Source organism: Aquarana catesbeiana, linkage group LG07, assembly GCF_042186555.1.
Source record: "Aquarana catesbeiana isolate 2022-GZ linkage group LG07, ASM4218655v1, whole genome shotgun sequence".
NCBI lineage: Eukaryota > Metazoa > Chordata > Amphibia > Anura > Ranidae > Aquarana > Aquarana catesbeiana.
This window is the reverse complement of record NC_133330.1, coordinates 302,367,683-302,380,692: the sequence shown is the minus strand read 5'-3', so window position 1 is coordinate 302,380,692 and position 13,010 is coordinate 302,367,683. Positions and strand designations below refer to the sequence as shown.

General features: G+C 44.4%; 1 protein-coding gene across 1 annotated transcript in view; it reads right to left on the bottom strand.

The window, feature by feature from the left end:
* Positions 1–4,987, bottom strand: part of LOC141103701 (cytochrome P450 4B1-like) — a 56,325-nt gene extending 51,338 nt beyond the window's left edge. The window contains exon 1 of the mRNA XM_073593593.1: positions 4,679–4,987. Coding sequence (XP_073449694.1) covers positions 4,679–4,867 — 189 coding nt within the window. The 5' untranslated portion in view covers positions 4,868–4,987. The remainder of the gene's footprint in view (positions 1–4,678) is intronic.
* Between the last annotated feature and the right edge of the window lie 8,023 nt (positions 4,988–13,010).

Below are 13,010 nucleotides of genomic sequence, written 5' to 3'. Positions count from 1 at the left end.
GGGACAGGAAGAGGCATAGACTCCCATGGGAGTCTATGCCGGAAGTGGGTGCAAATACCTGTCTTAGACAGGTATCTGCACCCCCCTCCCCCCTGAAATGTGCCAAATGTGACACCGGAGGGTTCCGAAAAGCGGAAGTTCCATTTTTGTGTGGAACTCTGCTTTAAATGTGTGTTCCCTCAGTGTGTTCTAACTGTATGGGGATAAGACTGAGTAGGAGAGGAGACATTTCGCTGTTCCTACTTACTAGGAACAAACGACATGTCGCCTCTCCTCTGACAGCATGGGGATTTGTGTGCTTACACACAAATCTCCGTGCAAGCGCTCGTGCATGTGATCGTGCGTGGCTGGCGGCATTCGCGACCAGGTCCCCCGCTGTGCAGCGGGCGCATGCACGCCCCTCCGGCACCTCTTAAAGGAACCCTGTATGGGGTTTCACGCAGGGGAGCCATTCTGCCCCCGTAAAAAGAAGTGATCCGGTCGGGAACCGGTCAATAAAGAGCCCAGCATCGCCCGCCTGCACATTAGCAATCTGTGTAGGGCTGTTCAAACACAAAGTGCATTTTGGCCGGTTCCTGACACTGGCTGTTCTGGTCAAATGCTAAGCTTTACAGTCAAATACATGCAGCTGCATATGAACGGATTCAGCGTTGTATTCTGCAGTGCAAATGCACCTCAAAAACTGCACACGCAGGGGAGCCATTCTGTGGCAATCACGACCGCCGGCCACGTGCATCAGGTCCCCCGCTGTGCAGCGGGCACGTGCACGCCCCTCCAGCTGCTCTTAAAGGAACCCTGTATGGGGTTTCACGCAGGGGAGCCATTCTGCCCCTGTAAAAAGAAGTGATCCGGTCGGGAACCGGTTAATAAGAGAGCCCAGCATCGCCCGCCTGCACATTAGCAATCTGTGTAGGGCTGTTCAAACACAAAGTGAATTTTGGCCGGTTTCTGACAATGGCTGTTCTGGTCAAATGCTAAGCTTTAGGCCCCTTTCACACTGGGGCGGTGGGTGTCGGCGGTAAAACTGTGCTAGCGTCGTTTTAGCGGCGGTATTCGTCCGCTAGCGGTGCGGTTTTAACCCCCGCTGGCGGTCAAAAAAGGGTTAAAACCGCTCGCATAGCGCTGCTATGCCCGCGGTATAGCCGCGCTGCCCCATTGATTTCAATAGGCAGGAGCGGTGAAGGAACGGTGAATACACCGCTCCTTCACCGCTCCAAAGATACTGTTTGCAGGAGTTTTCTTTCTCTCCTGCCAGCGCACCGCTCCAGTGTGAAAGCCCTTGGGCTTTCACACTGGAGAAACAGTAGCGGCAGTTTTAGGTCGGTTTGCAGGCGCTATTTTTAGCGCAATAACGCCCCAGTGTGAAAGGGCCTTACAGTCAAATACATGCAGCTGCATATGAACGGATTCATCGTTATATTCTGCAGTGCAAATGCACCTCAAAAACTCAATGACAAAGCAGGTCAGCCTCTGAACTGCCATGTGTACTACTAATTATTTTCCTGCATTTGCTGTGCATTCCAAAAGAGCATCAAATGCAAAAAAACAATGCTCACTGACATGAGTCTGATACAGAAAGTATCCTAAATTTTAGAGTTGTCATGAGAGCAAGAAAATCTTCCAGTAGGGACAAATGTACTGATGACAACTGTCTAAGATGGACATTCCGATCACTTTTGGGAGATTTCCTCCTACTTTTTGTTTCGCCTTTAACCGATTCGCGCTGACCGTACGCAAATATGCGCCCCCACTGGACTGGGCTTTTTTCAGTGGGGCCTCATATTTGTATATCTTCCTTTGTGCTGGAATTGTACTAACGATCAGGACCCAGAAATCCCATTTCCGAGTCACCTGATCTCTGTGATAGCCTTTCATTTGCTATCACAGTGATCAGTCACTGTGAAGCCCGCCTCCGTGTTTTCTTTCTCTGTGAATGGAGTAGAGAGATACTGTACTTCTCTCTCTCTCTCCTTGCAGTGAAAAAAAAGTGTGTTAAAAAATAATAATAATCATAAATAAAATAAAAAAAAAATACCTAGATCAAGGTTTGATCTAGGTCTGTGCCAGGGTTAGTGTTTGGGTCAAGGTAAGTATTTTTTATTTTTTTTGACAGGATTTTTATTTTTTATTAGCATTCGTGTCAGTTAGTGTCAGTATGTTTTAGGTAGGATTAAAAAAAAAAAAGCAAAATGTATACTATTGTTTCTGGGCTGTACTACAGGTACAAACAACAACTAACATACACATATGTGGTATCGCTGCAATCATCAGGAGCAGGAGAATTTATTTTAGGTTGCTCTTTGGTGGAAGGCTATGGTAGTAGCAAGAAATATACTGCTAAATTAAAAAAACAGATTGTTTTTTTTATTTTGGGCCAGTTTTCTTTTGATAATTATAAAAAAAAAAACCACAGGAGATATCCATTACCATTTACCACCAAAGGAAACCCCAATTTGTCTTGAAAAAAAAAAAAGTGGTATAATTCACCTGGATGCGCAGTGATGTTGTGATGAAATGTACAGTTTAACTAACACAAGTCAAAGTTGCAAAATTATGCTTAGACATTGAGATTTGTTTTACCCTTAGGTGTGAAGGGGTTAAAGAAAGTAGTAAAGGTAAATTTCCCAAACAGGACACAGCGGGGAAAAAAAAAAATCCCCCTACAAAATTTAGGCTTTACATACATTTTAATCTGTCACTATAGAGCAGGAGTCGGCAAGACGTCAATCACGGGCTACCTGTCGACTGCAGGTAGGTGACAGGAGAACGGGCACAAATCTGTGCCACTAACCCCTGCATTCTTCTTCTAGCTGCCAGTCCTTCTCTCTCCACCGTGCCTTCGGTCCTTCTCTCTTCCCCACCCCAGCCTCCTCCGCCGCTTTCATCAGTGAACAGCGAAGACCAAGAGGCAGCACAGCTCAGGGCTGGAAGAGGAGCTGGCCAAATTAACTTTTCAAGTTAACCTGCAGGTGATTGGTCCTAAGCAACCAGTCACCAGCTTATTATTATGAAAAGTAACTCTGCCAGCTCCCACTGCCACCCCCTGTCCAGAACTGTGCTGCCTCTTGGTCTCCTGTGTACACAGGTAGGATGCTATGGAACACTGCAATGGGAGGGAGGGGGTCCAGAGGTCACTACTGTGTGTGTGTGTGTGTGTGTGGGGGGGGGTGATGTGAAGGGGGCACCCTTCACATCACCCCCCCATACCTGCATTCTGAGCGCAACACACTCCTGATCCTTGCATTCTGAGCGCAACACATTCCTAAACCCTGCATTCTGAGCACAATGCACTCCTGATCCCTGCATTCTGAGCGCAACACACTCCTGATCCCTGCATTCAGAGAGCAACACACTCCTAAACCCTGTATTCTGAGCGCAACACACTCCTGATCCCTGCATTCTGAGCACAATGCACTCCTGATCCCTGCATTCTGAGCACAATGTACTCGTGATCCCTGCATTTTGAAAGTAACGCACTCCTGATCCTAAACCCTGCGCTCGCTTGTAATATATTTTTTTGTGTGTCTTCTTCATTTGCGCTCTGCATTTGGGGTTAACAATGTATCATCACCCACAGTAGATCACAAAAGCAGTGCATTTTGAATACAGTGCAGGAAACACACATGGAACACGCCTTTCTGGCATCGCATTCTGGTGTGAACCAGTTCTAACAACAGGACACTGTGCCAGTTTTTTTTTTACTTCATCAGTGTTGTTCAAGTAGATCCCCATCTCTCGACGGTTGCCTACCCCTTCTAGAGAGTGAAAAGTAAAGTAAAGACACATTGTAAAACACAACCCAATATACGTACCCTTCTGGGTTTAAAACTTCTCTGCTGACCTCCAGCCATATGGACATATTTGGGCTATGATGTCAGCCATGATCCCTGCCCCTTTGTTTACATGGCCGGGGATTCCTGGCTAACAAATGAATAGGGTGAGGTGATGTCACTGGTTGCTAAGGACAAGAAATGTGCCAGCGTGTGCTGCTTCCTTAACAAAAATTTACAGGAGAAGGCAGCTGTCATATATATTAGTAGTAGAAAAAATGCTACTATATATATATATATATATATATATATATATATATATATATATATATATATATATGTATGTATGTATGTATGTATGTATGTATATATATATATATATATATATATATATATATATATAATGTTTGGCTCCTGCCAAGTGAGCTACAAGTTCCGTGTTTGGAAGAACTCCCAAACAAGCAAAATTCAATCCAAACCTGGAGCTCATCCCTAATGCATACCTCCCCAATTTACTAGTTCAACCAATAAAAGGGGAAAACAAAAAAAAGCAGTGATAGGCTGGACAGGTGAAGAGGGCACTGGCTCTGCGTGTCCCTCCTAAATACACAAGTGATCGTGTCGGTGTATGTGACACCAAGAACATTTACTAGCGTTCATTCATGTTTTTCATCCTCATGTGTATGGCAGTGTGCCTAACGTAGCCCAGAAGAACCCACCCCGGGGTAAGCCTCTCATATGATCCTTGCTTAGCCCCCAATGAGAGAGTAAGCATAGATGATGTGATGACCACCCTGTCACACTCCCCTCCCCCCACTTACAAACAGATTAACATGTGCACACATTCAAATTCTGGTGCCCGGAGTTGAGCTTTAAATATTGTCAAGATAAGCATAACAGTGTCTTACCTCGTGGGCATTTCCATACAGCCAGTGCGTCTCAGGACCTAGAAAAGAATGGAAATTTTTCTGCAGCTGCTTCCTCTTTAGATACAATGAATAGACTGTATATAGGAGATAGAGGACACACAGCCAGGCAACCCAGTGAAATATATCTGAGAAACTCAGAGAGGGCAATCCAAATATAGAGGACGCCATGCTAGAAGTGTATTATCTGTACTGTATGTCAAATCATAAATATAGTGTAGTGACAGGAGAAGGCATGTCCTCACAAATGCAATGGATAGGACAATGTACAGAGGTGGAGGATACACCCTGAAGGAAGGCGTGACTTCCCAAACAATCATTCACAGACAGTCATACAGCATGAGCATGAATCAGCAGGCATGCAAAGGAATGATTCTTGTCAGGTGTGCGTTAGCCAAATTAATTTATTTGCAATTCATTTTGTAGGAAAGTGTCACAGTTACAGTAAAGTAAAAAAAAAATCTAAGCAAATAAATACACGTTTTCATTTTCACTTGGGATACATATATTGAAAAAAGATGCAACTATAACAAAAAAATCAATAAACCAAATCCCAAACGTGCTGTTAATTCAGAGTTAGGCCACTTTCACACTGAGGCACTCCCTGCATTGACGGTAAAGTGCCGCTAGTTTTAGAGGCGCTTTACCGTCATTTTAGCAACGCTTTTCGGCCGCTAGTGGGATGCTTTTAACCCCCGCTAGCGGCTGAAAAAGACTTAAAAGCGCCCTTAAAAGCGCCACTGCTGAAGCGCTTTGCAGGCTGGCCATTGATTTTAATGACAGGGGCGGTTTAGGAGCAGTGTATTCGCCGCTCCCGCACCGCCCCAAAGATGCTGCTTGCAGGACTTTTTTTCCTGTCCTGCAAGCGCACTCGGGCTCTCACACTGGGGCTGCAGAAGAGGCAGTTTACAAGCGCTATTTTTAGCACAAAAAACGCCTGTAAAACGCCTCAATGTGAAAGTGGCCTAAGGCAAAAGACCCTTATAAAGCATGATCCAATCTTCTCCAACAGGTTAAAGATGTAAAATTGTACACTTACCAATTGGTAATTTTTCTTTCCCGATATAAATGCATGGCAACAAAGGACCAGGGCTCTTTTTTTAGTGGGAACAGGGGTTCAGCACCTCCAGCACTGAATGTATGTAATGGCAAGAGGTGCTGGGTTGTGCAACATTGTTGATGGATGCTGGCTACTGGGGGATCTATTGTTGTTGGAGGGGATCTACGTTTGTGTGTGGGGTATGGGGGGGGGGGGTAGTGTTGCTGTGAAGGTCTATTATTGCTGCCGGGGAATCTATTGTCTCTGGAAGGGATCTATTTTTGCAGGGGGGTCTATGGTTGCTTTTGGGGGGTGGGTCTTATGTTGCAAGGTGGTCAGTTGTTGCTGGGATGTATCTACTGTTGAGGGAAGAGTTTATTGTAGCTGGCTGCTGGGGGGTCTATTGGTGCTGTCTGAGGGGAGATCTGTTGTTGCTGTCGGGATCTATTGTTGCAGTTCTCCATTGTTGCTTGGTGGATCTATTGTTGCTGGGGGTCTATTGTTGGCTGCTAGGGATCTATTTTGCTGCTTTTCTTGTTATCATTAACAGCAAGATCCACTTCGATACCACAAATGTTACTTGGTTCTGTGTTCTCTAAAAGGGGCAATACTAGGAGGTGGGTAGGGGGTTGATAGGGTTGAAATAATGACTTAGAGTTCCACTTTAATTGTTTCTGCTCTTTCTTACCTGTGTACGTATCAATTGTTCTATTTAAATTGTTTGTGCTCTTTTCTCTTCTGTGTACGTATCAATCTGTATCTAGATGGAATTTGGAACTGCTGAATAATCATTACATGTTCGCTGATAAGAAACTCTTTGTACCTTAACCTCATTCGGTAATGCCGATAAGATTACTGCTTGTAGAACTGCCTATAAAAGAAGTAAAGGGAGCAGTCCTTTATGCTGAGAACTGTGATACAGACATACCTGACTCCGTGTCATCTTTCTTATAGAAGCAATAATTTGACAAAGCAATATAAACTTAAGCAACTTATTTAAAAGTTGAACCTAACATTTTGGCGCCCGAACGAGGGACTCACCGATGATACTACAAGAGGTGGCTGAGCTACGCTGACGGAACAAAAAGGAATAGGCATTCCGGGAACCACAGATCAAAAAACCTGGCCAGGTAAGAAAAAGCTTTATTTTTCTTATATTCTGTGCTCCCCTGATTTGTGCCTATCCGTTCTGTCAGTTACGGTTCTCCTGGTTTTAAAACACCAGCCTCTGTAGTGGTGAGTCTAGAATTACTGCATATTTTAGTTTATATTGCTGGAATTATTTGTTTTGTTTGTTGTCTGTGTCTGTCTTGTCTGTCTTGTTGAGAAAGTGAATGAGCCTTGTCAAGGATGGTATGAGTTAGAAGGGGATTGCCGAACTAAGCAACGGAATGCGCCTTACCTCACATGATTGGGAACTTGAGGGCTTGTGAGCTTGGGGGTCTGACGCTTATGCTTAACCTCACATCTAACTCATAAACCATAGACGGGTTGAGAGTATAAGCCCTGTCTGCTCCATAAAGCAGGGATAAGAGTGCATGAGAGGGATTCCCAGATACGAGGGAGGGAATAAGATCTCCATAAAGTCCGGAGATCTAGTCGGATACCTGGCCACTTAAAGGAATGCTTGTATATGTTGTAGCCGCATTTTTGTATATGTTGTAGCCGCATTCTGGTTTGTTATTGGGCTAGCATATAAAGTAATTATTTGTTATTGGGCTAGCATATAAGGTAATTCGGTTTCAGAAATCTCATTCCGGAAGAGGTTTTTAGTATTCTAGCACCCTAGGAGGAAGGCAACGAGGAACGAGTGTAACTTAGCTGGTTTGTTATTGGGCTAGCATATAAAGTAATTATTCATTCTTGTATATGTTGTAGCCGCATTATATTGTACACTAAGTGTCCCACACGCTACCTAGGCAGGACTGTTAGAATGGGCCAGAGGAACACAAAACCCCGTCAGGGAATTGTGGCGCACTATACGGTGCCACAGATAATTAAGAACATTTATGGGAAAACTGAAGCACAGGACTTAAAGGATGTCCTTCGTAAATTTAAGGTGAAAGGAGCAGCGGGTTTAGACCCGGATGTATGGAGTGAAATAGTGAAATAAAAATAGTGAAAAAAAGTGAAATAAAAAGGGACAGACAAGGAAAGGTGTTAGAGAAGCAATGGATGAGTCAGGTTCAATGCTTAATTAAGGTCTCAAATAGAGCGAAAGAAGAGGGGTGGAAATATAATCCAGACTGTGATGGTTGGGATATGAAAGATAGAAGAACAAAAAATGTTGAAATTTTAAATAATCTTAGTTCAACCATCCCACCCCCATACACTGACATAGAACGTAAACCACACAAGATATATCCTGTAATTAAGGGTAGAGAATGTTTTTTTTCAGGTTTGTGGAGTATAAGAATTTCATTCAGAAACTGTAGCCCCCGTACGCACTGATACATGCATTATAGTAAAGCCAGCTGTTTTCTGTAGATTTGTGACACAGTTAATGAATACACATGAAGCAACCTGGCAGGATGAGGAGGATTTATGCAGACATAAAATGACTCTGACCCTGTTTAACCAGTTTATGACCGACCTGCAGACTGAGCTGAGGGGGATGGCAATTTAGAGACAGGACACGTCAGACACATAGACTCAAGGGCCCCTTTTATTGCTAGATTAGAAGCTTTTTGTCAAGCAAAACAACAGGAGAGGGGGTCAATATCACTCATGAAACAAATGCCAGGACAGACTGTATAGGAATTTTACTTATCTATGGAAAGTATGATGGCAGATGAGGGATTGGATTTGACTCTGCCAGTCACGATCTGAGCTTCAATAGACAGTTTATGGAAGGATTAATTCCACAGATAAGTGAAAGACTGAAAGCTTGCACACCACCCTTAATTTGTTGCGATTTTTGGCAGAAAAGGGTTGTAAGGTTAAAAAGGAAAAATTTGCAGGTGTGCCAGTTAAAAAGTTATCTTTTTGGGACATTGTATATCACAGGGTACGAGACATCTCACTGAGGAGAGGGTTCAAGTGATAAAGGGAATGTTACCCCCACGGAATTTCAAACAATTGCGTATGTTTTTAGGTATCGTGTCATATTGTAGACAGTGGATACCACATGCTAGCGCTTTGATGCAGCCATTATACGATTGGTAGCATATGAGTCGTTTGTCACTTTCAAAAAGCTATTAATTTCTGCCCCGGCTATTGGTATACCAGATTACACCAAGATATTTAATCTGTACATTGCTGAGATAACTGGACACGCCACAGGTGTTCTGACACAGGCACATGTAAAACAAAGACCAGTCGCTTACTTTTCAGCAGCATTAGATCCAGTATCTAGAGGTTCACCGTCTTGTGTACGGGCGGTAGCTGCAGTGTCAATTATCATAGATAAGTCATCAGAGATTGTTCTAGACAATCCAGTCGTAGTGCATACCACACATGACATACATGCAATCTTGTCTCAGGTACAGCCCAAACACATTTCAATGGCTAGGCAATTAAGGTTACAGTGTACTTTACTCTTACCTCCAAATGTCACTTTTCAGCGCTGTACAACCTTAAATTTGGCCACCTTTTTGCCTCTTCAGTCACCAGATTTGGCAAGGGGGAATGATAGTGCTAATAGTACTAGTGAGAAAAGAAATGAGGACACTGACACTCTTTTTTGTTTAACCACTTCAATACCAGGCACTTAGACACCTTCCCGCCCAGACCAATTTTCAGCTTTCAGCGCTGTCGCAATTTGAATGACAATTGCGCGGTCATACTACACTGTACCCAAACAAATTTTTTATCATTTTGTTCCCACAAATAGAGCTTTCTTTTGGTGGTATTTGATCACCTCTGCGGTTTTTATTTTTTGCGCAACAAATAAAAAAAGACCGAAAATTTTGAAAAAAAACAAGTTTTTCTTTGTTTCTATTAAAATTTTTTTGTAAATAAGTACGTTTTCTTCTTCAATGACGGGCACTGATATGGCTGCACTGACGGGCACTGACTGGCACTGATACGGTGGCACTGATGGGCACCGATGAGGTGGCACCAATGAGGTGGCACTGATGAGGTGGCACTGACGGGCACTGATGATGGGCACTGATAGGCGGCACTGATGGGCACTGATAGGCGGCACTGATGGGCACTGATAGGTGGCACTGGTAAGCGGCACTGATGGGCACTCATAGGTGGCACAGATGGGCACTTATAGGCGGCACTGATGGGCACTCATAGGTGGCATTGATGGGCATTTATAGGTGGCATTGATGGTTACTTATGGGTGGCACTGATAGTTGGCACAGATGGGCATGGATGGGCACTGATAGATGGGCACTGATGGGCACGGATGGGCACTGACAGGTGGCATGAATGGACACTGATGGGTGGCACTGACGGCACTGGTTGTTTGCAGTGATGCCCCTAAGGGTGGCATTGTTGGGCATCACTGCAACATAATGGTGCCAATCAGTGCCCATTTGTGGGCACTGATTGGCACTGACTGGGCACACTGGGCACATGTGGATGGCCATGGGGTACATACCTGGCCATCCACATGCTGCCCCTTCCCTGGTGGTCCTAGTGGCGATCCCTGGTGGTCCAGTGTGGTGATCTGAGGGGGGGCTGCGCTGATAAACAATCAGCACAGACCCCCCCTGCCAGGAGAGCCGCCGATCGGCTCTCCTCTAATCGCGTCTGTCAGACGCGAGTGAGGAAGAGCCGATCAACGGCTCTTCCTATTGACAGCGTGATCAGCCGTGATTGGACACGGCTGATCACGTGGTAAAGAGCCTCCGCCGGAGGCTTTTTACCAAGATCAGTGTAGCGGTGTGTCAGACTGACACACCGCTCCACCGATCGCCGCGATGCGCGCCCCCGGGGGCGCGCTGCGGCATGTTATCCTGCAGGACGTCATATGACGTCCAGTCAGGATAACACAACCACTTCCCGGACGTCAATCCGCTATAGGGCGGGCGGGAAGTGGTTAAAGAAGTAGATGAACACGATTGTTTTCAGCTCATGGAACAGGAGACAATGGGATTCCCGCACGTTACAGATACACCAATTTTAAACGCTGAGTACACCTTGTATATAGATGGTAGCAGGTTTGCTGATGACAAAGGTAAATATCACACAGGGTATGCTGTAGTGACTGATACCCAGGTAATTGAAGCACAGCCCTTACCAGCCCACATGTCAGCACAGGAAGCAGAATTAAAAGCTTTAGAACAAGCCTTAGAATACTTAAAAGGACGAGAAGGGAATATTTACACTGACTCTGCCTACGCTTATGGTGTAGCGCACGATTATGGCCACATATGGAGGGCTAGAGGTTATCTGACAGCAGCAGGTACACCTGTAAAACATGGAGAAGGGATTAAGAGAGTCCTGAACAATCTTCAAAAGGTTAAACGAGTAGCCATTATGAAGATAGCGGCACACACGAGCGCAAAAACAATTGAGGCAAAAGGAAATGCATTTGCAGATTTGACTGCAAAACAGGCAGCTCTAGGGGAAGGAAGCCCTGAGACCTTAGCAGCGGTAGAGGTGAGTATCCCAGAACCAACATGGCAGCAGCTGAGTAAATTACAGGAACAAGCAGGGGAGAGCGAGAAAGATAAGTGGGTCAGGATGGGAGCAACACCAGACCTTGACAATGTATGGAGGGAAGGAGGCAAAATATGCCTACCTGCCTCTCTGTACCCAGCGATGGCAGCGGCAGTTCACCTACCCACACACGTCAGTTCCAATTCCATGTATAGGATTGTGAACCAAGGATGGCTCGCCCCTGGATTCAGTAGCACTGCAAGAAACTACTGTGCAGCCTGCCAAATCTGTCTCCTGAATAACCCAGGACAGAGAGTAAAAACCCCACGAAAACACCAGGTCCGGGCCCAATACCCCTTCCAGAGACTGCAAATTGATTACATACAAATGCCTAAGAGCGGCCCCTTTGAATTTGTCCTTGTGTGTATCGATTTATTCTCAGGTTGGCCCGAAAGTTATCCAGTAAAATCAGCTACAGCTAAAGCCACAGCTAAGAAACTGATCACTGAGTTAATACCTAGGTTTGGTCTTCCTGAAACCATAGAATCAGATAGGGGGACACACTTTACAGGAGAAATCATGCAGAACGCGATGACCATGTTAGGGGTTCAACAAAGTTTTCACACCCCTTACCACCCACAGAGTTCAGGATCAGTGGAGAGAGTAAATGGGACAATAAAGTTAAAAATACAAAAAGCCATGCAAGAGTTAAACAAGCCTTGGCCAGAATGCCTGCCTCTGGCTTTATTCTCTATAAGGTACACTCCAACAGGAAAAACAGGATTATCCCCATACGAAATACTTTTTGGGAATGCACCTAGATTAGGTTTATACTTTCCACAGAGTATGCAATTGCAATGTGATAGTTTGACTGCATATGTGATACAATTACAACAACGTCTAACTAAGATCCACAAAAGTGTGTATTCTTCTCTTCCAGACCCTAATTCAATAACAGGTACACATACGCTGCTACCAGGGGATTATGTATATGTAAAGAAACACACCAGAAAGACATTGGAACCCAGGTTTGAAGGTCCTTACCAAGTACTCTTGACCACAGCCACCTCAGTAAAGCTGGAAGGAAAACCTACCTGGATACACGCATCACATTGCAAGAAACAACCCGAGAAAACAACATGATGAAATATCTACTTACATATTTTTTGTTGAAGATTGTTGTTTTACAAATATATGCATGGACTCCTGGTATTAATGTACTTGAAGTAGAGGAAACAACAACTTTCGAATGGGCTATAGATGATCCTAAAGTAGCAAATGATTATTGACAAAGGTAGACTAGTACATCTTTCCTCACAGATACAACAGGATACTGCACCACATTGGTGGGATATATTTAGTGGAATGTCTTCTGCAGCAACCAATACCTTTCACTGGTTGTTAAGTCCAATGGTAATTATTATTCTAATATGAATATCACTTACAATCACGAATATATGTGTATACAGGAAAATAAATAGGAAAATTAGGAGAATAGACAGGGCATACCGATAAATGTGTATTGACATCACCCTACTCCTATAAAACTCCTCTTCTTGAATTTTAAGATGTTGGTAATACCTAGGGGGATGGGTTCTACCCCTCTGACAACTCGCGGTCAGGGAAAGGACTCTGGAGAAAAACTGACTAGAACTTATTCATGAGGACCCAGGGGGAAGGAGAGGATGATGTCAAAGGGGGAAATTGATAGGGTTGAAA